The following is a 24,461-nucleotide window of genomic DNA, read 5'->3' as shown; positions in this document are numbered from 1 at the left end:
TTTGCATAAAACAATGTGGTTTTCAGGCAATGATGACTTGCTGTGCTTTTTCTTATACAATTTCTATTTTGGACAGTTTTGTTTTCCTATAATATTTAAGTATTCAATTTATTTTAAACTTACCAGTGTAATTCTGAACTGACTCTGAGTTTTTCCTCTGAGCAGTGAAGACCGCTGGAAGGCAGTCTGTTTTGGCTGATAGGGATTTAATTGGCCCACCTTCCCTGATAGGAGGGAAGACAGCCGTGGAAGGCTTGCTGGCTGGCAAATTCTGCATGATATTTTCCCAGTCATCATCATCATCAAAGTCATCTATGTCAAAGTTATCAATATCACACGAAGTCTGAGTTTCTCTTGCTAAGTTATCCCCCAAAGCGGAGTGCTTATTCAGATCTTTCACAGCGGTGCTTGTAAGAGCATTTCCCGGGAAGTAAGAGCTTTCATTTCTTCTCTCTCCGCTTGGTGTTTCCGCCCAGTTGCTACTTACAAAGGAGTTCTGTGAAGGGGAACTGAATGATGACCTTTCAAAAAGCTTCTTGGTGGCAGCTGACAGTCCTGTCTTTCCCAGAGTGGTGGACAGTAAACTTTCCCCAGAGCACAGAGAATTCGAGGGAAGATATGGAAACTTTAACTCTGCAGAACTCTTCACAGGGCAGGAATCACCCTCCACAGTGACACCAAGTGAACCAGGCCTACATCTCCACACACAACTGAGGAGACTTACGTCCTTCCCATTAAACTCTACCTTGGCTAGGAGTTTCTTTCTGAAGAGAAAAAAGGAAGAATTTAAGTCTTTTGCTATGAACGATCTTCACTTCTTAAGCCAAATGGAAATTGTAGTGATCTATCTTCTACTTTCCCAGTCTCTAACATCTTTTTTTTTTTTTTTTTTGCCAGTCCTGGGCCTTGGACTCAGGGCCTGAGCACTGTCCCTGGCTTCTTCCCGTTCAAGGCTAGCACTCTGCCACTTGAGCCACAGCGCCGCTTCTGGCCGTTTTCTGTGTATGTGGTGCTGGGGAATCGAACCTAGGGCCTCGTGTATCCGAGGCAGGCACTCTTGCCACTAGGCTATATCCCCAGCCCTCTAACATCTTAATATAAACCTAAAGGAATGGTTTGAAAGGTAAATAAAACGTAAATGTAAAAAAAAAAACTGATGAAATTATCCTTATGCAATTTCTGGTCCAGAAAACCTGGACGTGTTGCCTGCTTATTTCTGGACTCAGTGGTGGAGCTACAATCAGACCTACGATAGAAGGGAAAGATCTTGATACCTCTCATCCCGCAGCTGGAGCAGCTCATCCCCACAATGCAAAGCCGTCAGTTCATCCACACGGATAGCATCCACCACCCTGCAGATGCGCTCCATCACCTGAATAAGCTGCTGCTGGAGATGGTTTTGTCTGGCTGTAAAGCAATAGTAAATAAAAAAGCAAGGGGATCACTCCCAGGGCTTAAAGCATGCACCCTACCACTGAGTTATATTCCCAAACTTTCTTTGCTAAGCTTAAAATAAAAACCCAAACCATGCAACTAAGAAACAGAATTTCAAAGTTGATGTTTTAAAGATGAAGGAAAGGGCTGGGGATATGGCCTAGTGGCAAGAGAGCTTGCCTCATATACATGAGGCCCTGGGTTCAATTCCCCAGCACCACATATACAGAAAACGGCCAGAAGTGGTGCTGTGGCTCAAGTAGCAGAGTGCTAGCCTTGAGCAAAAGGAAGCCAGGGACAGTGCTCAGGCCCTGAGATCAAGGCCCAGGACTGGCCAAAAAACAAACAAACAATAAAGATGAAGGAAAGAAGGCAAATGGTGTAGGGCAGCAATGGAAGTCTGCTCAGGTGGGCTGCGGGGGAACCAGTGTTCTCAGGGGACAAGGAGAGAAAGAAGGGGAAGGAAACATTCAGAGAAGGAACAGCCAGTTGGATGGTTTGAAGGGCAGGAGGGTGTGGGAGAGAGGACAGAGCACTGTGAGCAGGACCACAGAGAACATGGACGGGAGAATGCCCAGGCAAGCTCCCATGGAGAGCACAGGAAGTCGGGATGAGGGACGGGGCACAGGGGCACTGGGCTCCTATCACTTCTGTGTTCTATGAAGGAGATTGAATGTCAGAATGGAAAGGACTGAGCAACAGGGGCCTGAAGGAACTGGATGCCAGGCAGGCAAGGAGGTCTAAGGAGGAGCCAGACAGCCAGAAGAGCTTGGGTTTCCCTGCCAGACGGAGTACACACACCTCAGACTACAAATGAGATCTGATGACACACAAGACATCTAGCAAATGGGAGTGGAAGGAAAGTGAAGTCAAGTACTGTTCTCATTAAAAAAAGAAAACAACAACAAAAAACCCCAAAACTGTAAATTACTGCCCCAAACTACAAGCTAGTCATCTTGATGTCAAATCAAGGCAGAGTTCTAGAACATGTTATCAAATGGCTGCTTTGTGAGCTCTAAAAAGAGGAAACGATTATAAAGTTAGGAGGAGTTCATCAAAACAGAACTGCCTCTGTTAATGTATTTCCTTTCCGGAAATTTTAGTAGCCCCACAGATAACAAGAGCTACCATTTATTGAAGGATTATGGCAAACTTCATAACGTGACAGCTACTCAGAAACGGAGATACTAGTGTCTTCATACAAGACTGAGAGCTGGGTATGATGGTATATGCTTGTGATCCCAGCACTCAGGAGAACACCCAACCAACCCTATGGCCCAAAGAAGTTTAGCATGAGTAGGGAGAGAAGGGCTCTATTCCAGAGCAGGGTCACTCATCCCTTCTTGCTGTTTCTGACCTTGACCTCTTTGGAGTCCTAAACCTGAGTCTTTTTATCTCAGTGGAGAAGTTTCCCATTGGCAGATTGGTAAGTGGGTGAAGATGTAGTGATGAGTGAGGGATATCAGCCTAGAAAAAGGCCTCCAATGACATTCTGCCAGACCCCTGGGTCAGGACCGTCTCCTCAGTAACACATAATGATGTGGGGTGGACAGTGCAGGGTTATCAGGGTGAGCTCCAGAGCCAAGATCAGGGGCCTGGAACCCCAAGTCTGATTGTTACCATCTCAGTCTGTGGCCAGGGGACGTTATTTTGTTTTCCTGTGCCTTCATTTCCTGACTTCTAAGATAGAGCATAGAAGCCTTAGGGGCTGGCATAAGGACTCAGTGACTTTACTGTAGGGCACTTAGAAGAGGGCCAAGAGCCGGGCATTGTGGTGTCATCTATAATTCTGGCCACATAGGAAGCAGAGAGCCAGAGGCTGGAAATCTGAAGCCACCCCAGAAGCCTACCAAATTCCATCTCGTAGACTGGACATGTGGCTGCTAAAGTGGCAGTCAGCTAAGCAAACAAGCCTTAGGAGCATAAGGCCTAGAGTTCAAACCCTAATGCAGGGGGGAAAAAAGAGGGGGAGAGGAGGCCAGACATAAAGTATTTCAGAAACATCTCCAGCTATATATTCAGGGACCAAAATACAGAGGAAATTTGAGACAAACATATAAAGGTCAAAAATTGACCTCTCAGTGGAATACAATAGCTCAAAAACTATGTATGTACGTTCATATAAGACCACTGTCGACATATTGTCTAATATCGACATTACATTGAAAGCCCTAGGCAAATTTTCTTCAGCGTAGGCCACGTGGCTACTGTATATGTTCTTGGTACATTGTGTATTGTATATATGTCTGCCTGACCTAGGGAAGGGAAAGAAAAACAGGGTGTAAGATATCACAAGAAATGTACACACTGCCCTACTATGTAACTGTACCCTTTTTGCACAACGCCTTGTCAAAAAATTTGTGTTTAATTAATAAATAAATTACCAAAAAAAAACCCTCCCCCCAAAAAAAAAGAAATTTGAGGAGACAGAAACAACACGGGCAGTACATGCAGACACATGAGCACATGTGCCATAAGCTCAGCATCTGCTCTGTATAACTAATGTAAGCTAATAAGTTAAAAAAAAAAAAGCATAGCAGCTGTCAAACAGAACAGGAGGACTTACAGAAATATTAATAAATGAGCTCTTGGAAATTGACTTGATAAAAAAGATATATTCTACAGAAGTTAACTCCTCCAAAGAAAGTAGAAAAGTAGAAAAGGCACCAGTGGCTCATGTCTGTAACCCTAGCTACTCAGGAGGCTGAGATCTGAGGATCTTAGTTCAAAGCCAGACTAGGCAGGAAAGTCTGTGAGACTCTTACCTCCAATTAACCTCCAATTAACTTCCAGAAAACTGGAAGTGGTGCCATGGCTCAAGTGGTAGAGTGCTAGCATTGAGGTGAATAGCTCAGGGACAGCACCCAGGCCCCAGAGTTCAAACCCCATGAATGACAAAAGAAAACACCAAAAAAAAAAAAACAAAAACAAGAAATGTACTTATTATCTGATTTATAAAACTGTAGCCATCCTGTACATCATCTTTATAACACTTTTTTTTTTGTTTTGGCAGTCCTGGATCTTATACTCTGGGCCTAAGCACTGTCCCTGGCTTCTTTTTGCTCAAGGCTAGTACTCTGCCACAGCACCACTTCCAGCTTTTTCTGTGTATGTGGTGCTGAGGAATCGATCCCAGGGCTTCATGCATGCTAGGCAAGCACTCTACCACTAGGTCGTATTCCCAGCCCTCAAATTTTATTTTATTTTTTTTAGGTAGAAAAGCAAGAGCTAGAAGATACATAGGTGATTAATAGAGGTCTAATGTCCAAACAATACAATTTCCAGGAAGAAAAATGAAACTATTCCCAGAAAAAATTTCAAACAAAAGCACAAACATTTCTAGACTGATGGTGCTCCAGAAAGTAGGAATCATGGGGTGGAAAAGGGGGACTGCTGTTTGTCAGAGTTGTACAGAATTACTGAATCATTTATACTATATATTTAACAGAAAACAAAGAAAATGATTCTGAAACAAGAGCTGGGGATATGGCTTGGTGTTAGAGCACCTACCTGGCATGCACAAGGCCCTGGGTGTGATTCTAGCACTGGGGGGGGGGGGGGGGGGCGGGGGCGGGAGGGGGAAACGAAGGAAAGAAAGGAACGATAGAAAACAAACAAGCAAAAATTATTAAGCTTTGGGGCTGGGAATATGGCCTAGGGGTAAAGTGCTTGCCTCGTATACATGAAGCCCAGGGTTCAATTCCTCAGCACCACATATATAGAAAAAGCTGGAAGTGGCGCTGTGGCTCAAGTGGTAGAGTGCTAGCCATGAGCAAAAAGAAGCCAGGGACAGTGCTCAGGCCCTGAGTTCAAGCCCCAGGATGGAAAAACAAAAACAAAAATTACTAAGCTTTAAATGGCCATCTACACCTGACCCAGAGTATACACAAAAGAGATCCAGGAGGATGAAAGTATCTAGAAATTAAGAGTTGAAAGGCCTAAAACTATTTAGCCTGAGACTAGGGAGAAAACTAGGAGTTTTGCATTTACCTCACAAGGACTGAATTTACAGAGAGGCCAATTCTGGCTCAACATGTGATGTGCGTTTCCAAAAGCCATACTTCCAAGGCAGAATGAACCTGGTTGGAATCATGGGTTTCTGAGCTGTTCATACAAATGCTGGCCAACCAATGTACAGTGATGGTTTTATACCAGAATGAAAGACACAGTACATTCACCATTTTACACTTCACAGCCATAGGATGAAACTACATAGGCTGGAAATAAGTAGCTGAAACGATGTGGAATGTCTAATACCACAATTATATAGCACATGTCTGTACCGTCACAGTCTGAACTGGTTTCCGGATCAGGCTCCTGCCCAGCAATCTTCTCTGGTTTTGATGAAAGATCTTTTTCCTGGTCAGAGGCATCAAAATCCTTTAATACACTACCCCAAAGGAAAAAAAAGTTAAAATGAATCATGCAGTAGGCTAGACCAAATAAGTACATACTTCCCCCAAACACTACGATTGGTCAGATGATATGTAAGAAGTGCATGTTTTCTTATCTCCTTTTTCATTCTCAGGTGTCCAACTTCTGGTCCCAAGAGACCAAGTGCATCTTTTTTTTTGTTGTTGTTGTTGTTGTTGGTTGTGGGGCTTGAACTCTGGGCCTGGGTGCTGTCCCTGAGCTCTTCAGCTCAAGGATAGCTCTCTACCACTTGAGCCACAGTGCCACTCTGGTTTTCTGGTGATTAATTGGAGATAAGAGTCTCACAGTTTTTTCCTGCTCGGGCTGGCTTTCACCTGTGATCCTCCAATCTTAACCTCCTGAGTAGCTAAGGTTACAGGTGTGAGCCACTAGCACCCGGCTCCAAGTGCATCTTTTAGAAACACAGACTCCCATCACACAGCGCAACTCACAGGCCCTGCACTGTCTAGTTTAGGAGGTTGCCTCTGCTCCCCCCTTAATTTGGAAAGCCTGCCATCCTAGGCTCTTTGCACACAGATGACACCTGTTCTTATAGGCCCAACCCAAATGTAACCCAAGTTGCAACTCAAATTCTCCAGAATGTGGTTACTAGGAGCTCTTTCTGAGGTTCCAAACCACTTTATCTGGACTTTCTGTATTACCTCAGCATATATTTTATTTTTTCTGAACTTAAGAAGGTTGTGCAAGGCGCTTACAATGTAAGTTGTCCAAGTGTTCAGTATTTTGAACTAGTCATTCTTCTCTCATGTTCCGCATCTTGTTTGTTCCCTCTTCACATTTCCCACTCCCTTATCACATATAAACACCAAGCGTTCTGACCACTTCCCTTATCACATGTGCACACTGAGAATTCGATTTCCTTTATCACACATGTAGTACACCAAGTGTTCTGACCACTTCCTTTATCACATGTATACTGAGTGTCCTAACTAGATCCCCTGTTCCCCTTTCCATTCCTCCACCCACCCCACTACATGACCTATCAGTAAGTATTGTGTGTGTAGTTAACTCATAACAGATTATACAAAATTATGCTAGAAACATGGTCAATCTGGGATTGCTGTTGTTAGCTCAAGTGGTAGACAGCCTACTTAGCAAGGGTGAGGCCCTGAGTTCAAACTCTGATACCGCCAAACAAACAAAATGAACAGTCAAATAACTAATCCATGTTAATCTGTTCCAATATTAAAAAGTGCTTAAAAAGTAACAGACGGAGCCAGGCATTGGTAGCTCACATCTATAATTCTAACTACTCAGGAGGCTGAGAGCTCAGAATCATGGTTTGAAGCAAATACGGGCAGGAAAGTCAGTAAGACTCTTCTCTTCCCATCATAACAAAAACAGCCTGGTATTGGTATAAAAACAGACCTGAAGACCAATAGAAAAGAAGACCCAGAAATAAAGCCACACTCTTACAGTCAGCTGATATTCGACAAAAGAGCTAAAGACATACAATGGAAAAAGCATAGCCTCTTCAACTACTGGTGCTGGGAAAACTGGGCAGCCATATGTAGAAAACTCAAAGTACACCCAAGCCTATCACCATGCACCAAGATCAACTCAAAATGGATCAAGGACCTCAACATCAGACCTGAATCCTTGAAACTACTGAAGGACAGAGTAGGAAAGACGCTAGAAAGTATAGGCACAGGAAGGAACTTCCTGAATAAAGTCCCAGGGACACAACAGATAGGAGAGAGTCTCGACAAATGGGACTATTACAAAATAAAAAGTTTCTGCACAGCTAAAGACATAGCCACCAAACTAGAAAGACAGCCAACCATATGGGAAAGGATCTTTACCAGCACAGCAACAGACAAAGGCCTAATATCCGTCATCTACAGAGAACTCAAAAAACTAACCCCCTCCAAGCCCAGTAAACAATTATTAAATGGGCAAAGGAGCTAAAGAGAGACTTCACAAGAGAAGAGATAAAAATGGCAAAGAAACATATGAGGAAATGTTTAACATCCCTGGCAGTAAAGGAAATGCAAATAAAAACAACCCTGAGATACCTCCTCACTCCAGTTAGAATGGCCTATACTCTGAACCCAGGCAACAACAAATGCTGGAGGGGATGCGGGGAAAGAGGAACCCTTCTCCACTGTTGGTGGGAGTGCAATTAGTACAACCACTTTGGAGAACAGTATGGAGGTTTCTCAAAAATCTCAATATAGACCTACCCTATGACCCAGCCATACCACTCCTAGGCATCTATCCTGAACAGCAAAATCCAAGATATCAAAAAGACATCTGCACTCCCATGTTTATCGCTGCACAATTCACAATAGCCAAAATATGTAAACAACCCAGATGCCCCTCTACAGATGAATGGATCCAAAAAATGTGGTACCTATACACAATGGAATACTACATAGTGATTAGAAATGATGAAATATTGGTATTCGCAGGGAAATGGTCAGAACTTGAACAAATAATGTTGAGTGAGACAAGCCTAGAACACAGAAAACAAAGGGGCATGATCTCCTTGATATATGACTGTTAAGGTGAGGGAAGGGGGAGACAGTAGAGACCAGGTCTGCGAAACAAAAAACTTCTTGTCAAATGGTATTTCCCACAGGTTTGGGTCAGTGACCTTGCATTATATAACTAAAACCAAACAACCACTAAACATAAAAAGGTCTAAAATAGACCTCTCAGTGGATCACAATAGCTCAAAAGCTATGTATGTATGATCATATAGGTCAAGGATAAGCAAACTCTATTGTTGACGTTATATTTAAAGTTCTAGGTGAATTTCCTTTGGTGTATGCCACGTGGCTACTGTATATGTTTATGGTACACTGTGTATTGTATATATGCCTACCTGATCTAGGGAAGGGAAAGAAAAATGAGGGTGTAAGATATCACAAGAAATGTACACACTGTCCTATTATGTAACTGTACCCCTTTTGCACAACACCTTGTCAACAAAATTTAACTAATAAAAAAAAAAACTCTTCAATTACAGGCCCTGAGTTCAAGCTCCAGGACACACACACACACACACACACACACACACACACACACACACACACACACACACCTTCCAGAGAAATAATACTGCATAGGTGAGGTCCATTACCTAAGATAACCACACACACACACACACACACACACACACACACACACACACACACACACACACACACACACACACCTTCCAGAGAAATAATACTGCATAGGTGAGGTCCATTACCTAAGATAACCTAGAAACAAACAAGAGGGTTTATGAGGTATTACTTTACCTAAGGCATTTAGAAGAAGAAGCAGCAGAAGAAATACTCTCTTCTTCTGGAGACGGTGGGACAAAATCTATATCATTGTCATCGTCAAGCTCAATACATGGGGCCTGCCGGGCAGAAGGTAGCTCAGCCTCTTCCACAAGCTGCTTCCTGTCCCTGCTACCTAAAGAGACACAGTGGATAGCTTAAGTCACTGTAGTAATTAATGACACAGAAGAGATGTGAACATGTGGGAGAAAGCACTTGGTAAATCACAGCCTCATGCGAGTGCCTTGGGGTGCCTGGGAAGGATGCATGGGGAGTGACAGCCCTCCAAGCCCAGTGGGTTAAGACTGGTGGAAGACTGTGAGGGGGGTTCTGTGTGGCCCCCGTAGGGGGTGGGCCTAAGGTAATAGCTATGGTCATCCCAGGCAGAAAAGTCCATGAGACTCTGTCTCCAATTAACCAGCAAAAAGCAGGGTTGGAGCAATGGCTTAAGTGCTAAAAGGCCAGCCGAGCAAGCAAGTTTAGCAAGCATGAGGCTTTGAATTCAAAAGCTGGTACCAGAAAAAAAATGCTTTCCACATACGAAAATGAAGAGTGATTTTTTTTTTTTTACCTCGTTCATCCTCCAAATGAGTTTCTGAAGAGCAACTCTGTGGAGAGTCTTTATTTAAAAGCACATCAGAAGTAGAGTCTTCATCAATGCAAATCACAGCACTGCAGAAGCATTCGGAGTCGTCCTTCTGTTCCTTAGTTAAATCAACGGAAGAAGTCAAATCAACCTGTACTGTATTTGCTTTAAGAGGTGATGCTTTCACAAAGTTTCGCTTGCCCTGTCTGGGTTTCTGAGCAGTGCTCACTTTGCCGAGGAGACTTCGGGCTGGGGTCGTAAATGCTTTTGAAGTGGAGGATGTATCGAAGTCATCCAGGTCATCCCAGTTTCTAGGGGAGCGGGAAGAGTCCAGGGAGGAACTGAAATCTAACTTCTTGAAAGTAGCGTCTTGGGGGATCTTCACAGCAGGTGTGTTCTGGCTGGTAGAGAGAACGTCCTGCGGTGTCTGCAACAAATCCACTGACAGTGGTTTTGTGCCAGTTCCCTGGGTCTGCTGTACTGCTGGAGCATTTTTAAAGCCACTGATCCCCACCTGCGGCCTGGGAGTACAGGGCAGAGGCTGGCTGAAGGAAAAGACCTTGGACACATTCACATCTTTGTCACTCAACACTGGGGTTTTTGCTACTGACACATTTGTCATAGATGCATCGCTGTCTGATGTCTTCTTCTTGAAAGTAAAGCCTCTGAAGAAGAAGGGGGAGACTGAATTGAGATGAATTCATTTCTTTTCTTCCTTGCTTCCTTTCTTTCTTTTTGCCAGTCATGGAGTTTGAACTCAGGGCCTGAGCACTGACCCTGGCTTCCTTTTGCTCAAGGCCAGCACTCTACCACTTGAGCCACAGCGTCACTTCTGGCTTTTCCTGTTTATGTGGTGCTGAGGAATCGAACCTACAGCTTCATGCATGCAAGGCAAGCACTCTACCACTAAGCCATATACCCAGCCCAAATTCATTTCTTTTTGTTACTAGGGACTGAACCCAGAGCCTAGAGAGTGCTAAACAACCATTCTACCACTAAACTCTAACCTCAGCCCCTCACTGGGCTCATTTTAACAAACCTACTCACTCAACAAAACTCTATTCATTGTTGTTGGGTTTTTTTTCCCCTAGTTGTGGGGCTTGAACTCAAGGCATGGGTACTATCCCTGAGCCTCTTTTGCTCAAGGCTAGTGCTCTACCACTTGAGCCATAGCACCATTTCCAGTTTTTTCTGTGTATGTGGTTCTGTGGAATCAAACCTAGGGCTTCATGCATGTTGGCAAGCACTCTACCACTAAGCCACATTCCCAGCCCTCTGTTCATTTTTGTGGTTTGTTTTTATTACTACAAATGGACCAAGAATCTACCTCCCTCTGTGATTTTAAATTTTTCACGTAACTTAAACTAAGGTTATGTGGTATGCTCTGATCCTTCCCGCTCAGAGGCTAACTTATTCCATTTGGAGAGTTCATGCTCCATCTCAGGCTGGTGGTATTAATTAACGGCACCTCCAGAACAGGAGGCCAGAATACCTCAACAGCGGCTACTTTTTGCGACCCTGATAAAAAAAAATTTAAGGGAAAAGAGTTAAAAACTGTTAGAAGCTCTGGGCCCTGCAGGGCCAATAATGAAGGCAGAGTCCTGGCTTGCTGCTGTTTTAATGGTAGGAAGGTCAGTAAAGACTTCGAAGCCTCACGCCCAAACTGTCTGCAACCCACTAAGGACACAGCATGTAATAGAAATTAGTACTAGGAACTGATGCTCCCTATATACACTATTTCACAAAGGATATAAAATTAAAATGTAATATATAACTAATATATTGTTTGCCTGAACGTGTAAGAAAATTGGTTGCTCATTTATTCAACAAACCCCTTCTTTTTCAAACTGTAGCACCTGTGCTTGAACTCAGATCTTATCTTGGACTATGCCTTAACCCCTTTAGCAGGGTCTCATGTCTTTTGTTTTTGCGCCTGGGGCCAACCTCAAACCACAATCATCCTAGCTTTGCCTCCCCAAGCTTGTGTCACCATACCCAGCTTGTTGGTAGATATGTGGGGGAGGTCCTCACTAACATTTTGGTCAGGCTGGTCTTGAACCTTGATCCTTCAGATCCTAGCTAATTCAACCTTTTTCTTTTTATTTTGGTCATCTGGGACTTGAACTCTGGGCCTGGGTGCCGTCCCTGAGCTCTTCAGCTCAAGACTAGCACTCTTATCACTTGAGCCACAGCCCCACTTCCTGTTTTCTGGTGGTTAATTGGAGATAAAGAGTTTCACAGGGGTTGGGAATATGGCCTACTGGTAAAGTGCTCGTTTCGTATACATGAAGCCCTGGGTTCGATTCCTCAGCACCACATACACAGAAAAAGCTGGAAGTGGCACTGTGGCTCAAGTGGTAGGGTGCTAGCCTTGAGCAAAAAGAAGCCAGGGACAGTCCTCAGGCCCTGAGTTCAAGCCCCAGGACTGGCAAAAAAAAAAAAAAAAAGTTGGCACAGCTTGGTGCTTGTGGTTAGCTACTCAGAAGGCTGACATCCAAGGATTGTGGTTCAAAGCCAGCTTGGGCAGGAGACTCTTTTCTCCAATTAATCACCAGAAAACAAGAAGTGGCACTGTGGCTCAAGTGGTGAGTGCTAGCCTTGAGCACAAAAGCTCAAGGACACTGCCCAGGCCTGAGGTTCAAGCCCCAGGATCAGCACACACACAAAAAGGTTTATTTACTACTTGGAGTAAATACTGTGTGCCAGGAATTATGCAAAGGTCTAAACAATTACCAGATGCTCTAAAATGTGCTCTGTCATTAATTTGCAAAGTGGAAAAAAAAAATCACTGAACCTCTCAGCTTCTTTCTCATCTGTACAATGAAAGAGTTGCTGAGGCAGAGAATTTAGAGTTCCAGGCCAGCCTAGGCTACATGGCAAGTTCAAGGCCATCCTGAACTACATAGCAAGATCCTATCTCAAAATAAACAAGAGAGCTTATCTACATGATGCATTGAGTTTGTGGCTATAAGTGAAGCAACCAATATACTTACGCAGGTTTCGGTTTGAAAAGACTGAATGTATTATTCAGTTTTCTGGCCGAGTGACGCTCCAGCTGTTCCTGTAGATTGTTTAAAGGAACTGCAGCCATGACCCTAAAACACAAGGGGGAAATATCTGGCGTTAGGTACTCTGCATCACAATATTTATCAGGGACGTTGGAAGGCCTTGATTAAAACAGGCAATGTTACAACTGTGCCCAAAATAAGGAGATATTTTCCCCCTCTTTTCTACCAACAGATTGTTTTTGATAGTCACACGTGGTGCTGTTTGAAATAAATAATCTTTAACTGGAAGCTCACATGAATAACACAATAACACAGGCTCCTTCTTCCTCAGCATCTCTCTTGCTCACATGTTCTACCCTCAATCCTTCACCCCTCAGTGTTTAAAAATCAAAAAATGTCTTTTCCACGAGGGGTAAGTATATTAAAAATAGAGGCAAAAGAATTGGCACGAGCCCATTTCAACAACAACAAAAAGAGCTGGGGGCGGGGGTGGTACTCCTGTAATTCCAGCTACCTGGGAACCAAAGGTAGGGAGGACCAAGGTGGGAGGCCAGCACTAGGCAAAGCACAACACCCTACCTGACAAATAAAGCAGGAAAGGGCTGGAGCTGTGCTCTATGGTTGACAACCTGCCTAATTCAAACCTGGTACTGGAAAAAAGACAGAGAAATAAAAAATAAAAAATAAAAAACCAAGGTGTGGGGAAAGCACTACTGCTTTCTTGGGTTTTTTGTTTGTTTGTTTTTGTCAGTCATGGGGCTTGAACCTGGGGCCTGGGAGCTTTCCCTGAGTTCTTTTGCTCAAGGCTAGTGCTCCACCACTTTGAACCACAGCATCACTTCCAGTTTTCTGATGGTTAATTGGAGATAAGAGTCTCACAAGCTTTTTGCCCAGGCTGGCTTTGAATCCCCTGGGTCTCCTGAGTAGCTAGGATTATAGGCATGAGCCACCAGCTCCCGGCTGCTTTCTTGTTTTTACTCTTATACTGGCAATTCTGACCAGTGAAGAAAATAAAAGAATTCTAGAAGAGATGAGATTATCATTACATGCAGACAGCTTGATTACATACCAACACAAGCCAAAGAAAATGAGTCATAACAATAGGGAATTAAAACTTCAGGAAAATGAAACAAAAGATAAACACAGGGCTGGGGATATAGCCTAGTGGCAAGAGTGCCTGCCTCGGATACACGAGGCCCTAGGTTCAATTCCCCAGCACCACATATACAGAAAATGGCCAGAAGTGGCGCTGTGGCTCAAGTGGCAGAGTGCTAGCCTTGAGCGGGAAGAAGCAAGGGACAGTGCTCAGGCCCTGAGTCCAAGGCCCAGGACTGGCAAAAAAAAAAAAAAAAAGATAAACACAGATTCTCAAAAGTGAAACATACTCTCCTGTAGTAGTAATAGCCAACTGGGAAATACAATTTGTGTTTATGTGTGTGACAGTCCTGGGGCTTGAACTCTGAGCCTTGGGTGCTTTCCTTGAGCTTTTGCACTCGAGGCTAGTGCTCCACCACTTGAGCCACAGCTCCACTTCTGGCTTTTTGCTAGTTAACTGGAGATAATAGTCTCATAGACTTCACTGCCTGGGCTGGGTTTAAACCGCCATCCTCGTATCTCAGCTTCCTGAGGAGCTTGGATTACAGGTGTGAGCCATGGGCACCAGGCAGAAATACAATTTTAAAAAGGCATGCATTTAGCAAATGCAACAAAACCTAAGGAAGGACAGACGTAAACTGACCTAAAGAAACCAATGATTACTGGGAGAAATAAAAAAAAAGACTTGGACAATGAACCATTTCATATTCTCCAAGGAAAGGTCTGACATTATAAAGATAACAGCTCTTCAATAATTAATTGAGAAAGTAACAAAATTACAATTAAAACACCATGAGAATATTTGCCAAAACTATTTGGGGAGAGGGGGGCTGGGAATATGGCTTAGTGGCAAGAGTGCTTGCCTCATATACATGAAGCCCTGGGTTCAATTCCTCAGCACCACATATATAGAAAATGGCCGGAAGTGGTGCTGTGGCTCAAGTGGCAGAGTGCTAGCCTTGAGCAAAAAGAAGCCAGGGACAGTGCTCAGGCCCTGAGTCCAAGCCCCAGGACTGGCAAAAAATAAAATAAAATAAAAAACCACAAAACTATTTGGGGTGTGAACTCTGAGTCTTGCACTTGCTAAGCAAGGGCTCTACCACTAAAATTAATTTGACAAAATCTGAGACAAGAGGAGGATACTGCATTCACCCTAGAACATAATCATATTAAATGTAATATTACATGTAATACCTTGCATAATGCACACTGAAGGGAAACCTGAGCACAGGGAAAGGAAGCAGTATCCACACATTCTTGGGCATGAGCAAGGAGTGGACTCGGGGCCAGCGGGACACACTGTGGGCTCTGCCTGTGTGTGAAGGTAAGGTTTTTACCCTTGCCACATTCTGTTCACCACAGCCAATGAGTTACGGTGGAGACTGGCCCACAAAGCCCAAAATATGTACTATCTACTCTTTTCCACAACAGTTTATTCACCATTGTTGCTAGATAAACCACAGAATGCTTAAGTGCATCAATTCTCTGGGAAGGTAAAGATTCTCAGGCCATAATCTCAATGATGCTGGTACCCCAGAGGGGTCACTTCTGTTCTGAGGACATGTTGGATCCTGGAACACCCCTGGTGGTAGACTTGCAAAGTCAAAGTTAGCACCACCTGGGGAGTGGTCCCCTCCAACCAGCAATCCAAAGAACTAGGTCTGTGGGGAAGAGTAAATCAAAACCAGAGCCATCTCCACGCCCCAGATCCAGTATGGAGCACAGGAGATGCTGCAGCCACAAGCCCAGACAACTTCCCGGATCAATCTTCATCACCCGTGTAGTTAAAAGCAAACAAAAACACCTTCAAGCTACAAGTCTATATATAAAAGTGAGCCTGGGTCCAAAGCACTTGGCAGGCATAAAGCCCTCTAGGAAGGAATGCACCTTTGTTCTCGGGCCTTTTATTACAACTGACATCTTTCAGGACCCTGCCTAACAATCCAGTCAGAAGCACATGGAAATGAGGATACTGCCCAGCAAGATTAGATATAGATACACACAAGAGACTCATGCCTATCTCCTAGCTACTCAGGAGGCTGAGATCTGAGGATCATGGTTCAAAAGCCTGCTGGAGCAGGAAAGTCTGTGAGACTTTTATCTCTAATTAACTACCAGAAAACCAGAAGTGGCACCTTGGCTCAAGGTGGCAGAGCACTAGCCTTGAGCAAAAGAACTCAGGGACCAAGACTAGGACCTGACGTTAAGCCCATGACTGACAAAAAAAAGGGGGGGGTGGAATATGGCCTAGTGGTAGAGTGCTTGCTTCACATACTTGAAGCCCTGGGTTCCATTCCTCAGCACCACATATATAGAAAAGGCCAGAGCTGGGGATATGGCCTAGTGGCAAGAGTGCTAGCCTTGAGCAAAAAGAAGCCAGGGACAGTGCTCAGGCCCTGAGTCCAAGCCCCAGGACTGGCCAAAAAAAAAAAAAAAGAAAAAGCCAGTGGTGGCGCTGTGGTTCAAGTGATAGAGTACTAGCCGTGAGCAAAAAGAAGGCCCCATTTCCGGGTTTGAGACGCCGCTGGGCCTCAGCCCAAGACTGGACGGGATGGGACTGACAGACGCTCACAGGAGCCCCACAAGAGCCTGGAACCCAGAAGTGGGCAAGAGGGTGGACGCTCGGATGGACGCTGGCGAAGGACGCTTGTCTAGCATGCTTGAAGCCCTGGTTTCGATTCCTCAGCACCACATACACCGAAAAAGCCGGAAGTGGCGCTGTGGCTCCAGGGGCAGAGTGCTAGCCTTGAGCAAAAAGAAGCCAGGGACAGTGCCTAGACCCTGAGTCAAAGCCCCAGGACTGGCAGAAAACAAAAAAACAAAAAACAAAGAACAATGAACCAGATCTTGGAAGGCAAGTAGAACATCCCAGACAGGGCTGTTTGTGCTCAGGCAGGGGGACAGCATGTGTGTGAGGTCAAAGAACTCCATGTCACACTACACTTAGAGTTTACCCCACAGGCAATGGAAGATCCTTGGAAGGCAAGGGGCAGTAAGTTGCCAGGATTATTTTGCAACTACTTTAGCCCGGTGCTGTGTTGTCCTTTCTTCCTTTGAGATTAAATAAAAGATACATAAAGAATGCCAGTCAACCAAGTGAGAAACCTGAAGGGCAATCTCAGTATTTCTCAAAACAAAACCCCTATACCACACAGAAAACTGAATGACACTCATGTACCTACCAACAAACCCAAAAAGTTACATTCTGTCTATGTCTTTTCTCTTTTTTTGGTACTGGGGTTTGAACTTAGGGCCTCACCCTTGTTTAGCTAACATCCTACTCCTTGAGCCATGCCTCCAGCCCAGCTTTTTGCTAGCTTTTTTAAAGGTGGAGTTTTGATGACTTTTCTGCCTGGGCTGTACTCTGGATCTCATCTTCTTAAATACTATACGCATGAGCCACTGATGCCAACTCTGCCCCTTTTGTGTGCCAGTCCTGCTATGGTCTGTCTTGTTTATTGTATGGGTCCTGGAGCTTGAACTCAGGGCCTGGGTGCTGTCCCTGAGAGTTCTGCTCAAGGCTAGTGCTCTACCACTTGAGCCATAGCTCTACTTCCAGCTTCTTTGGTGGTTCGTGGTTAACTGGAGATTGAGAGTCTCGCTGTCTTTCCTGTTCCAGCTGGCTTTGAACCAAGATCCTCAGATCTCAAACTCCAGAGCAGCTAAGATTATAGGCATGAGCCAGACATCTTTAAGAGTTGGCTTCTTCATGAGAAAACTGAAGGCAACAGCTACCTCTGTGGGTTAGTTACGACTGTAAATTCTGTGTATAAGGTTCTTATCACAGTGACTGGGGAACAATTGAGTGAAGACCTAGAAGCTTCATACTCTTTGTGTATGTATGTGGTGGGTCTTTTGTTCTTTGGCCAGTCCTAGGGCTTGGACTCCGGGCCTGAGCATTGTCCCTGGTTTCTTTTTGCTCAAGGCTAGCAATCTACCACTTGAACCATAGCGCCACTTCTGGCTTTTTCTGTGTATGTGGTGCTGAGGAATGGAACCCAGGGCTTCATGCATGCTAGGCAAGCACCCTAGGGCTAAGCCACATTCACAGCCCCATGTAGTGGGTCATGAAGTCAGGGCTTCAGGCTTTTTTTCCATTCAAGGCTGATGCTCTTAACACTTGAGTCACACCTCCTCTTTGGGCTTTTTACTAGCTATTTGGAGATAGGAGTCTCTAGGACTTCTCTCAGCCTCCTAGGGTAGCTAGGATTGCAGGTATGAGCTACTAGCGCCCGAATTTCATTGCCTCTTAGTAAATGTTGTTACTTCTGACAGAGTAGAACCCCAGCAAAGGAAAGGTTGACCAGCTGACCATTTCCTATGCTCCAGACCTTTGGCCTCTCTTCTCCATCTCGGCGGGGCCGGGACATTTGCGGGCCGGGACACAGTAGCAGCAGGTGCTGCACGGCGGGTGCCTGCTCCAGCTCACCCTTAGGTGAAAGGTGGGCAGGTGAGGAGAAGGGCCTGGCATGTGAGATGCTGAGCTAGGAGGCAGCTCCCGCTTGCAAGTTCCGTTACAGCATTTAAAGCTTCATCTCTACCAAATGCTCATGAGCGCGGTGCAACCTTAGTTTCGGCTGTGGGTTGTCCGCGCGTGCAAAGCGGACAATCGGTGCGCTGGCCGGAGCCTAAGCAGCCCTGTGTGTTAGCCAAGCCCCGGCTGCCAGGCCGCGAGCGCCCGCGACACACCCTTTCGGGGCTGGGCAGGCACCGGGCCAGGCACCGACAACACGGACTGGACTCTTAACGGCGTAGTTCCGCCTCAGTTTCCCCGTCGGAAGCGCAGTGTTTCCACTCTCCGCACACAGAAGGCCTCACAGGCCTAGGCCTACGGGCCGGCTTTTGGAGGAGCCGCTGCGAAGTCAGCGGTTGCGTGCGGCCGCACTCACCTGTCATCTCACGCCTCCCTGCGGGACCCGGAGGACCCAGCACGGCGGAACCAGAATCCAAACTCCCCGCGCCGCCACCGCCTCTCCGGCGCCGCGCGCCAGCTCACTTCGCGCGCACCACAAGTTGGAAGGTCCTGATTGGCTGTGTCCAGAGAGCTCTCACCAATACGGTGTCTCCTATCATTTACTCCCGCCTCCCAAGCGCTGTTGGGGCGGAGCCCCGTACGCGGCTGGGAGGGTCACGTAGCTTCCCAGTGGCCAATCAGAGTGCGGGAGCGGACGTCAGGTGACTGTGGTCCAACCTCCCAGCTTCCGGTAATGGCTGGGGACGTCGTTGTGAGTGTGTTTCTCGCTTTTGGTATAGACTCTGCAGTGAGTCGCTCGCCCGGAACCTGGACCGTGGCGGGACTGAGGACTACTGGCGTTCGGCCGGCCGGGACTCACAGTTCCCACGTTCGGCCCGGGCTTCTGTGCCCTCCCCGCTCCGCCCACCTTAGCGGCACGGCCCCCTTCCCGCCTGGACTGCGCCTGGCGCCCGCCTCGGGAATCGTGGCTGGGAAATGAAGGGAAAGCCACAGGCTACGCGGTCCGCGTGGCGGGGTCTTTCAGCCAGTGCTGCCACCGCAGTGCGGGCCCCGTGATGCCACGTCTTTTCTTCCTCCTTCTTCCCATCCTGTCTTCCTTCCAGCCCGCAAACTGGGTGAATGCTAATTGGTGCAGCTATTCTGGGAAACTCTGGAGGTTTCTAAATAAGTTATAAATAGTACCATATGGCCCAGCAATACCTCTTCTGGCATTTGCCCAAAGGAAATGAAATCACCTTAAAGCCGCCTGCATTACCAGGTTCCTGGTTGTATTCATCAAAGCCAAGATAAGAAATCAGACGAAGGAATGAATAAAAGAAACGGTGGCGTGTGTATATAATAGAATATTAGTCAGTCCTAAAAAAAGAACCACGCTTTTCCATTGCCACAATAGACTTTATGCTTCGTGAAATAAGTCAGACACGGAGAAATACTCCCATGATCTCACGTGTATTTCACATACAGAGACAAAAGGAAGAGCGAGATGTAGGTCAGCTTCAAAGCAGATGTGTTGGATGGAGAAGTCCAGAAATCTCATGTAGAACAGGAGCATTGTAGGAAAGAAAGTTCTGCACATTGTATACACGTAAGAGGAATAGGTTCCAGTTGCTGTTAAAGGAAAAAGGTGTAATTAGAATGGTTACATCGATTTGCTTCCCTTATACTGAATATATCACCAAACATATACCATAAACATAACCAAAAAATATTTTAATGACTTAGCTCAGTGGTTCATATCTATCACCCAGCTACTCAGGAGGTAGATCTGAAGGATGAAAGTTGAAAGCCAGCCTAGGTAAAGGTGGGAAGACTCCATTTCAACAAATAAGGTGACACACTTCTGTCATCCCAAACCTTGTTGCCATTTCCCTGTCCCACCCATCTTTGATTTATTGTAGTTTTTACTCTCACTGACAGATTTGGAAGGAAAGAACCTAATGTGTGTGTTCAATCTGCACTCAGCCCAGAGCTCACTCCTGTACTCCCTAATTGTAAAAAATGATTTAAGTAACATTTCCTGGAAACTGTTCTTATGCAGTCTGTCAGCAGCCTTCCCTCCCCTTGTTAAAAGGCCTCAAAAGAGGCTTCTCTTTTGTTATTTCAGAAGAGGTTTCTTAATTTCCCTTTCTTCTGTGTCCTTAAGGTCCATGAATCTGCTATAATAAATCATCGTTATGCCTGTCTGAAGCCCATTACTTGGACATGATGTATCAGAAAAGAGAGCTTGCTTGCTTGCTTGTGGGGATATAACTGTCCTTGGGGACCTGTCTCCCCAAGATTGCACAAATGCATACCTTCTTGGACATGTCTGGCCTTGGCTGACAGTAAATATTAAGACATGCTCCAAATACAAAACCTCTATTACATCTAACCCAAGATAACAATGTTAAATAATTACCTTGGCCTTAAAACCTAAAAGGCTTGTTTCTTCCCTTAAACAAGTCCTGGCAGCCTCAGCTTGACACATCGACAATGGCAGTGAGTGCTGCCCTTTTTCTTACCGCTAAAACAACTTGCCCATGCTTTAGAAACACAGAGCAACAGAGCAGCCTCCTTCCTGTAACAGTTCTGTGTCAGAGCAGGCCAGCTCTCAAGGTGGACCCTGGCCATCCCAACGGGGCCAGTGCGCTCAGCTCACCAAATATCATTATGGATCTCTCCAAGTAGGAAAATCTAATATTTTCATCATTTCAAGTGCACTTCTAAAGCCATCTTTTTTTCTTTTCTTGTTGGTACTGGGGGTTGGGTCTCTCTGCTGGCCTCAGGCCTGAGGTAGAAGGATGTTCCTCTTTCATGACCGGTGCTCTGCTGTCATCTGCTTTCACACACATTAAAAAAAAAACACACACACACAAAAAAAAACGGACCCAATGAGTCTGTCAGGATTTTCACGGGTCCCAACTGTAATTTTTGATTGTTCACATTTATGGGAAAACAGTGGGCACACATAGATCTAGGAACCCTGTGGGATCATGACCTTTCTGTGCCTAACAGGGGTCTGGCTTCTTAGATATGACCACCAAACGAAAGGTCTGTGAAAGAAAGAACAACATAACTGGGTGCTGGTGGCTCAGACCTGTAATTAGCTGTTAAAGAGGCTGAAATCTAAGGGTCACAGTTTAAAGTCAGCTTAGACAGGAAAGTCTGTGAAATTCCTGTCTTCAATTAACTACCTTAAAAAAAATGGTTGAGAGCTGGGAATATGGCCTAGTGGTAAAGTGCTCACCTTGTATACAAGAAGCCCTGGGTTCGAGTCCTCAGCAGTACACATATAGAAAAAAAGCCAGAAGTGGTGGTGGGGCTTAAGTGGCAGAGTGCTAGCCTTGAGCAAAAAGAAGCCAGGGACAGTGCTCAGGCCCTGAGTCCATGCCCCAGGACTGGCAACAAAAACAAAACAAATAAACAAAAAAAAATGGTGGAATACTAGCCTTGAGCAATAAAAGCTCAGGGAGAGCAGGGTACTGGGGGATCACACCTGTAATCCTAGCTACTCAGGAGGCTGAGATGACAGGATCCCAATTCAAAGCCTTCAAAGCCAGCACAGGCAGGAAAGCCCATGAGACTCTTATCCCCAATTAACCTCCAGAAAATGGGAAGTGGTACTGTGGCTCAAGGTGGTAGAGCACTACTAGCCTTGAGCAAAAAGAGCCCAGGCCCTGAGTTCAAGCCCAAGGACAAAAAAAAAAAGAAGAAAAAGCTCAGAGGTAGTTTTCCAGGCCCTGAGTTCAAGCCTCAGGACCAACATGCACGTGTGCACGTGTGCGCGCACGCGTGCACACACACACACACACACACACCGTTCACCAAAAAATTACATAAATAAAAAGGCAGGTTCACAGATGTATACCAACATCACCATATCCAAAATATACCATCATCCTTGCTAGTGGGTTTTTTGTTTTTGTTTTTGCCAGTCCTGGGCCTTCAACTCAGGGCCTGAGCACTGTTCCTGGCTTCTTTTTTTTTTTGCTCAAGGCTAGCAGTCTGGCACTTGAGCCACAGCGCCACTTCTCGCCGTTTTCTATATATGTGGTGCTGAGGAATAGAACCCAGGACTTCGTGTATATGAGGCAAGCACTCTTGCCACTAAGCCATATTCCCAGCCCCTTGCTAGTGGTTTTACATGATGGCTCATACTTATAATCTCGGTGATTGAGAGAAACATGGTTTGGGCAAAATGTCAACAAGAACCCATCTCAGCAATAAGGCAGGCATAGCAGCATGTATGTGTCAGCTTACTCATACAGGAGGGTATAAGTAGAACTGTGTTCTGGGATCATCCCCAGGGGAAAATTTGTGACCCTATCTGAAAAATACCTAAAGCATAAAGGGCCAGGGCATGGCTCAGGTGGTAGAGTGCATGCCTAGCAAGGGCAAGGCTGTGTGTTTGCACCTGGTATCACAGAAACCAAGCAGTTACATGCTCAGATGAGAAGACTTTCGCATGGCAAGAAAGAAGGATGGTAATTCATTCAGACAGAAGAGGATCACTGTAGACTCAGAAAGAATGGCAGAGAAATCACAAAATGAGGTTTTCCCACGTTTTTCACTGGCTTCAGTTAGTTGTACAGGGGCTTTTATTTTGACATGCCATAGGCACCCAATGTACATCTCTCCCACACCTGCCATTCTCCCTCACCCCCCCCCCCGCCCTCTTCCCACACCAATCTCAGCAAGCTGCATTGTTCCATTTCCACAGGTACTGAGGGAATTCACCCCCCTCCACTCCCTCCGTTCACCTTGCCCTCTCCCCCAAGGACCCATACTCTGCACACATAGGAATGTAAAGCAGGTCCCATCCAGGATATGGATACAAATGGGATTTAGAAAAGGAAACTACACACAAATCAGTCTCATGATGTTTTCAAACTTTTAGTGATGTCAAATGCGGAAAAAGAACAGGGAGAAAAAAAATTACTAAGATATCTATCTACTGATTTATCTACCTACCTACCTACTATGGTTTTTTTGTTTGGTTTTTTTGTTTTGGCCAGATATGGGGCTTGAACTCATGGCTTGGGCACTGCCCCTGAGCCTTTCTGTGCTTGAAACTAGTGCTGTATCACTTGAGCCACAGCACCACTTCCAGCTTTTTCTGTTTATGTGGTACTGAGGAATCAAACCCAGGGCTTCATGCATGCTAGACAAGCACTCTACCACTAGGCCATATTGCCAGCCCCTAAGTAATACAATTTTTAAAACTGAAAAAAAAAATAAAGGAAATTGGCTAAGATGTGTGCAGAGGCCAAATTCACACAGCCTGAGGCTGTCTGTTGGCCTCACTGACCAGTGTAATGGACATCACTGTCAAAAAGAGGGTGTCTTGGAAAATAAATGGCCCCTTGCACAGGAGTCACATATGAAATGACATCTAGCAAATGAGCACTGAGTGTCTTAGTGAGGTTCCGAGTCTTCCTGGAGCCGACACCAGGGGCTGCACTTGGCCCACAGACCCTTCTGCTGTCTCTGCTCTGTGGGCCTCTACCTCCCTCCCTGCTCTATGTTCCTTTCGTTGGTGGTGGTGATGGAAATGGGGCTTGAACTCCAAGCTTGAGAACTGTCCCTGAGCTCCTTTTGCTCAAGGCTAGGGCACCACAGCACCACTTCCAGATTTTTCTGAGTAGTTTATTCAAAAGTCTCAAAGCCTTTTCTGCCTGGGCTGGCTTTGAACCACCATCCTCAGATCTCAGCCTCCTGAGTAGCTCGGATGACAGGTGTGAGCCACTGGTGCCCAGCCCCTATGTTCTTTCTTATTTCTTTACTTTTGGTGCTAAGGACCAAATGCAAGGCCTTCTGTACTACATCCTATTTCTTTTTTGTGTGTGTACAGTGTGCTGGTATTGGACTTAAACTCAGGGACTTGCTCCCTTGCTTAGTGTTTTCACTCAAGGCTGGTATTTTAAGAGTCTCTTAGACTTTTCTGCCCAAGCTGGCTTCCAACCATGATCCTCAGATGTCAGCCTTCTGAGTAGCTAGGATAGCAGGCATGAGCCAGCGGCACCTGGCTGTGACTTTCTTTAGAGATTCACCTTTGGACTACTAGAGCTATTTGGATTTTTTTTTTTTTTTTTTTTTTTTGGCCAGTCCTGGGCCTTGGACTCAGGGCCTGAGCACCGTCCCTGGCTTCTTCCCGCTCAAGGCTAGCACTCTGCCACTTG

The 24,461-nt window shown here is 45.5% G+C and overlaps 1 protein-coding gene across 1 annotated transcript in view; it reads right to left on the bottom strand.

Annotated features, from left to right (window-relative positions):
- Blm (BLM RecQ like helicase) overlaps nt 1–18,807 on the bottom strand; it is a 48,329-nt gene extending 29,522 nt beyond the window's left edge. Inside the window, exons 1-7 of the mRNA XM_048329537.1 lie at nt 18,719–18,807; nt 12,720–12,821; nt 9,712–10,391; nt 9,117–9,276; nt 5,718–5,824; nt 1,275–1,407; nt 124–764 (exon numbers count right to left, since the gene is read on the bottom strand). Of these exons, the coding sequence (XP_048185494.1) occupies nt 124–764; nt 1,275–1,407; nt 5,718–5,824; nt 9,117–9,276; nt 9,712–10,391; nt 12,720–12,817 (1,819 nt within the window). The 5' untranslated portion in view covers nt 12,818–12,821; nt 18,719–18,807. The remainder of the gene's footprint in view (nt 1–123; nt 765–1,274; nt 1,408–5,717; nt 5,825–9,116; nt 9,277–9,711; nt 10,392–12,719; nt 12,822–18,718) is intronic.
- Nucleotides 18,808–24,461: the final 5,654 nt, after the last annotated feature.

This window comes from Perognathus longimembris, chromosome 20, assembly GCF_023159225.1.
Source record: "Perognathus longimembris pacificus isolate PPM17 chromosome 20, ASM2315922v1, whole genome shotgun sequence".
Classification (NCBI taxonomy): domain Eukaryota; kingdom Metazoa; phylum Chordata; class Mammalia; order Rodentia; family Heteromyidae; genus Perognathus; species Perognathus longimembris.
This window is presented reverse-complemented; position numbering and strand designations above follow the sequence as displayed.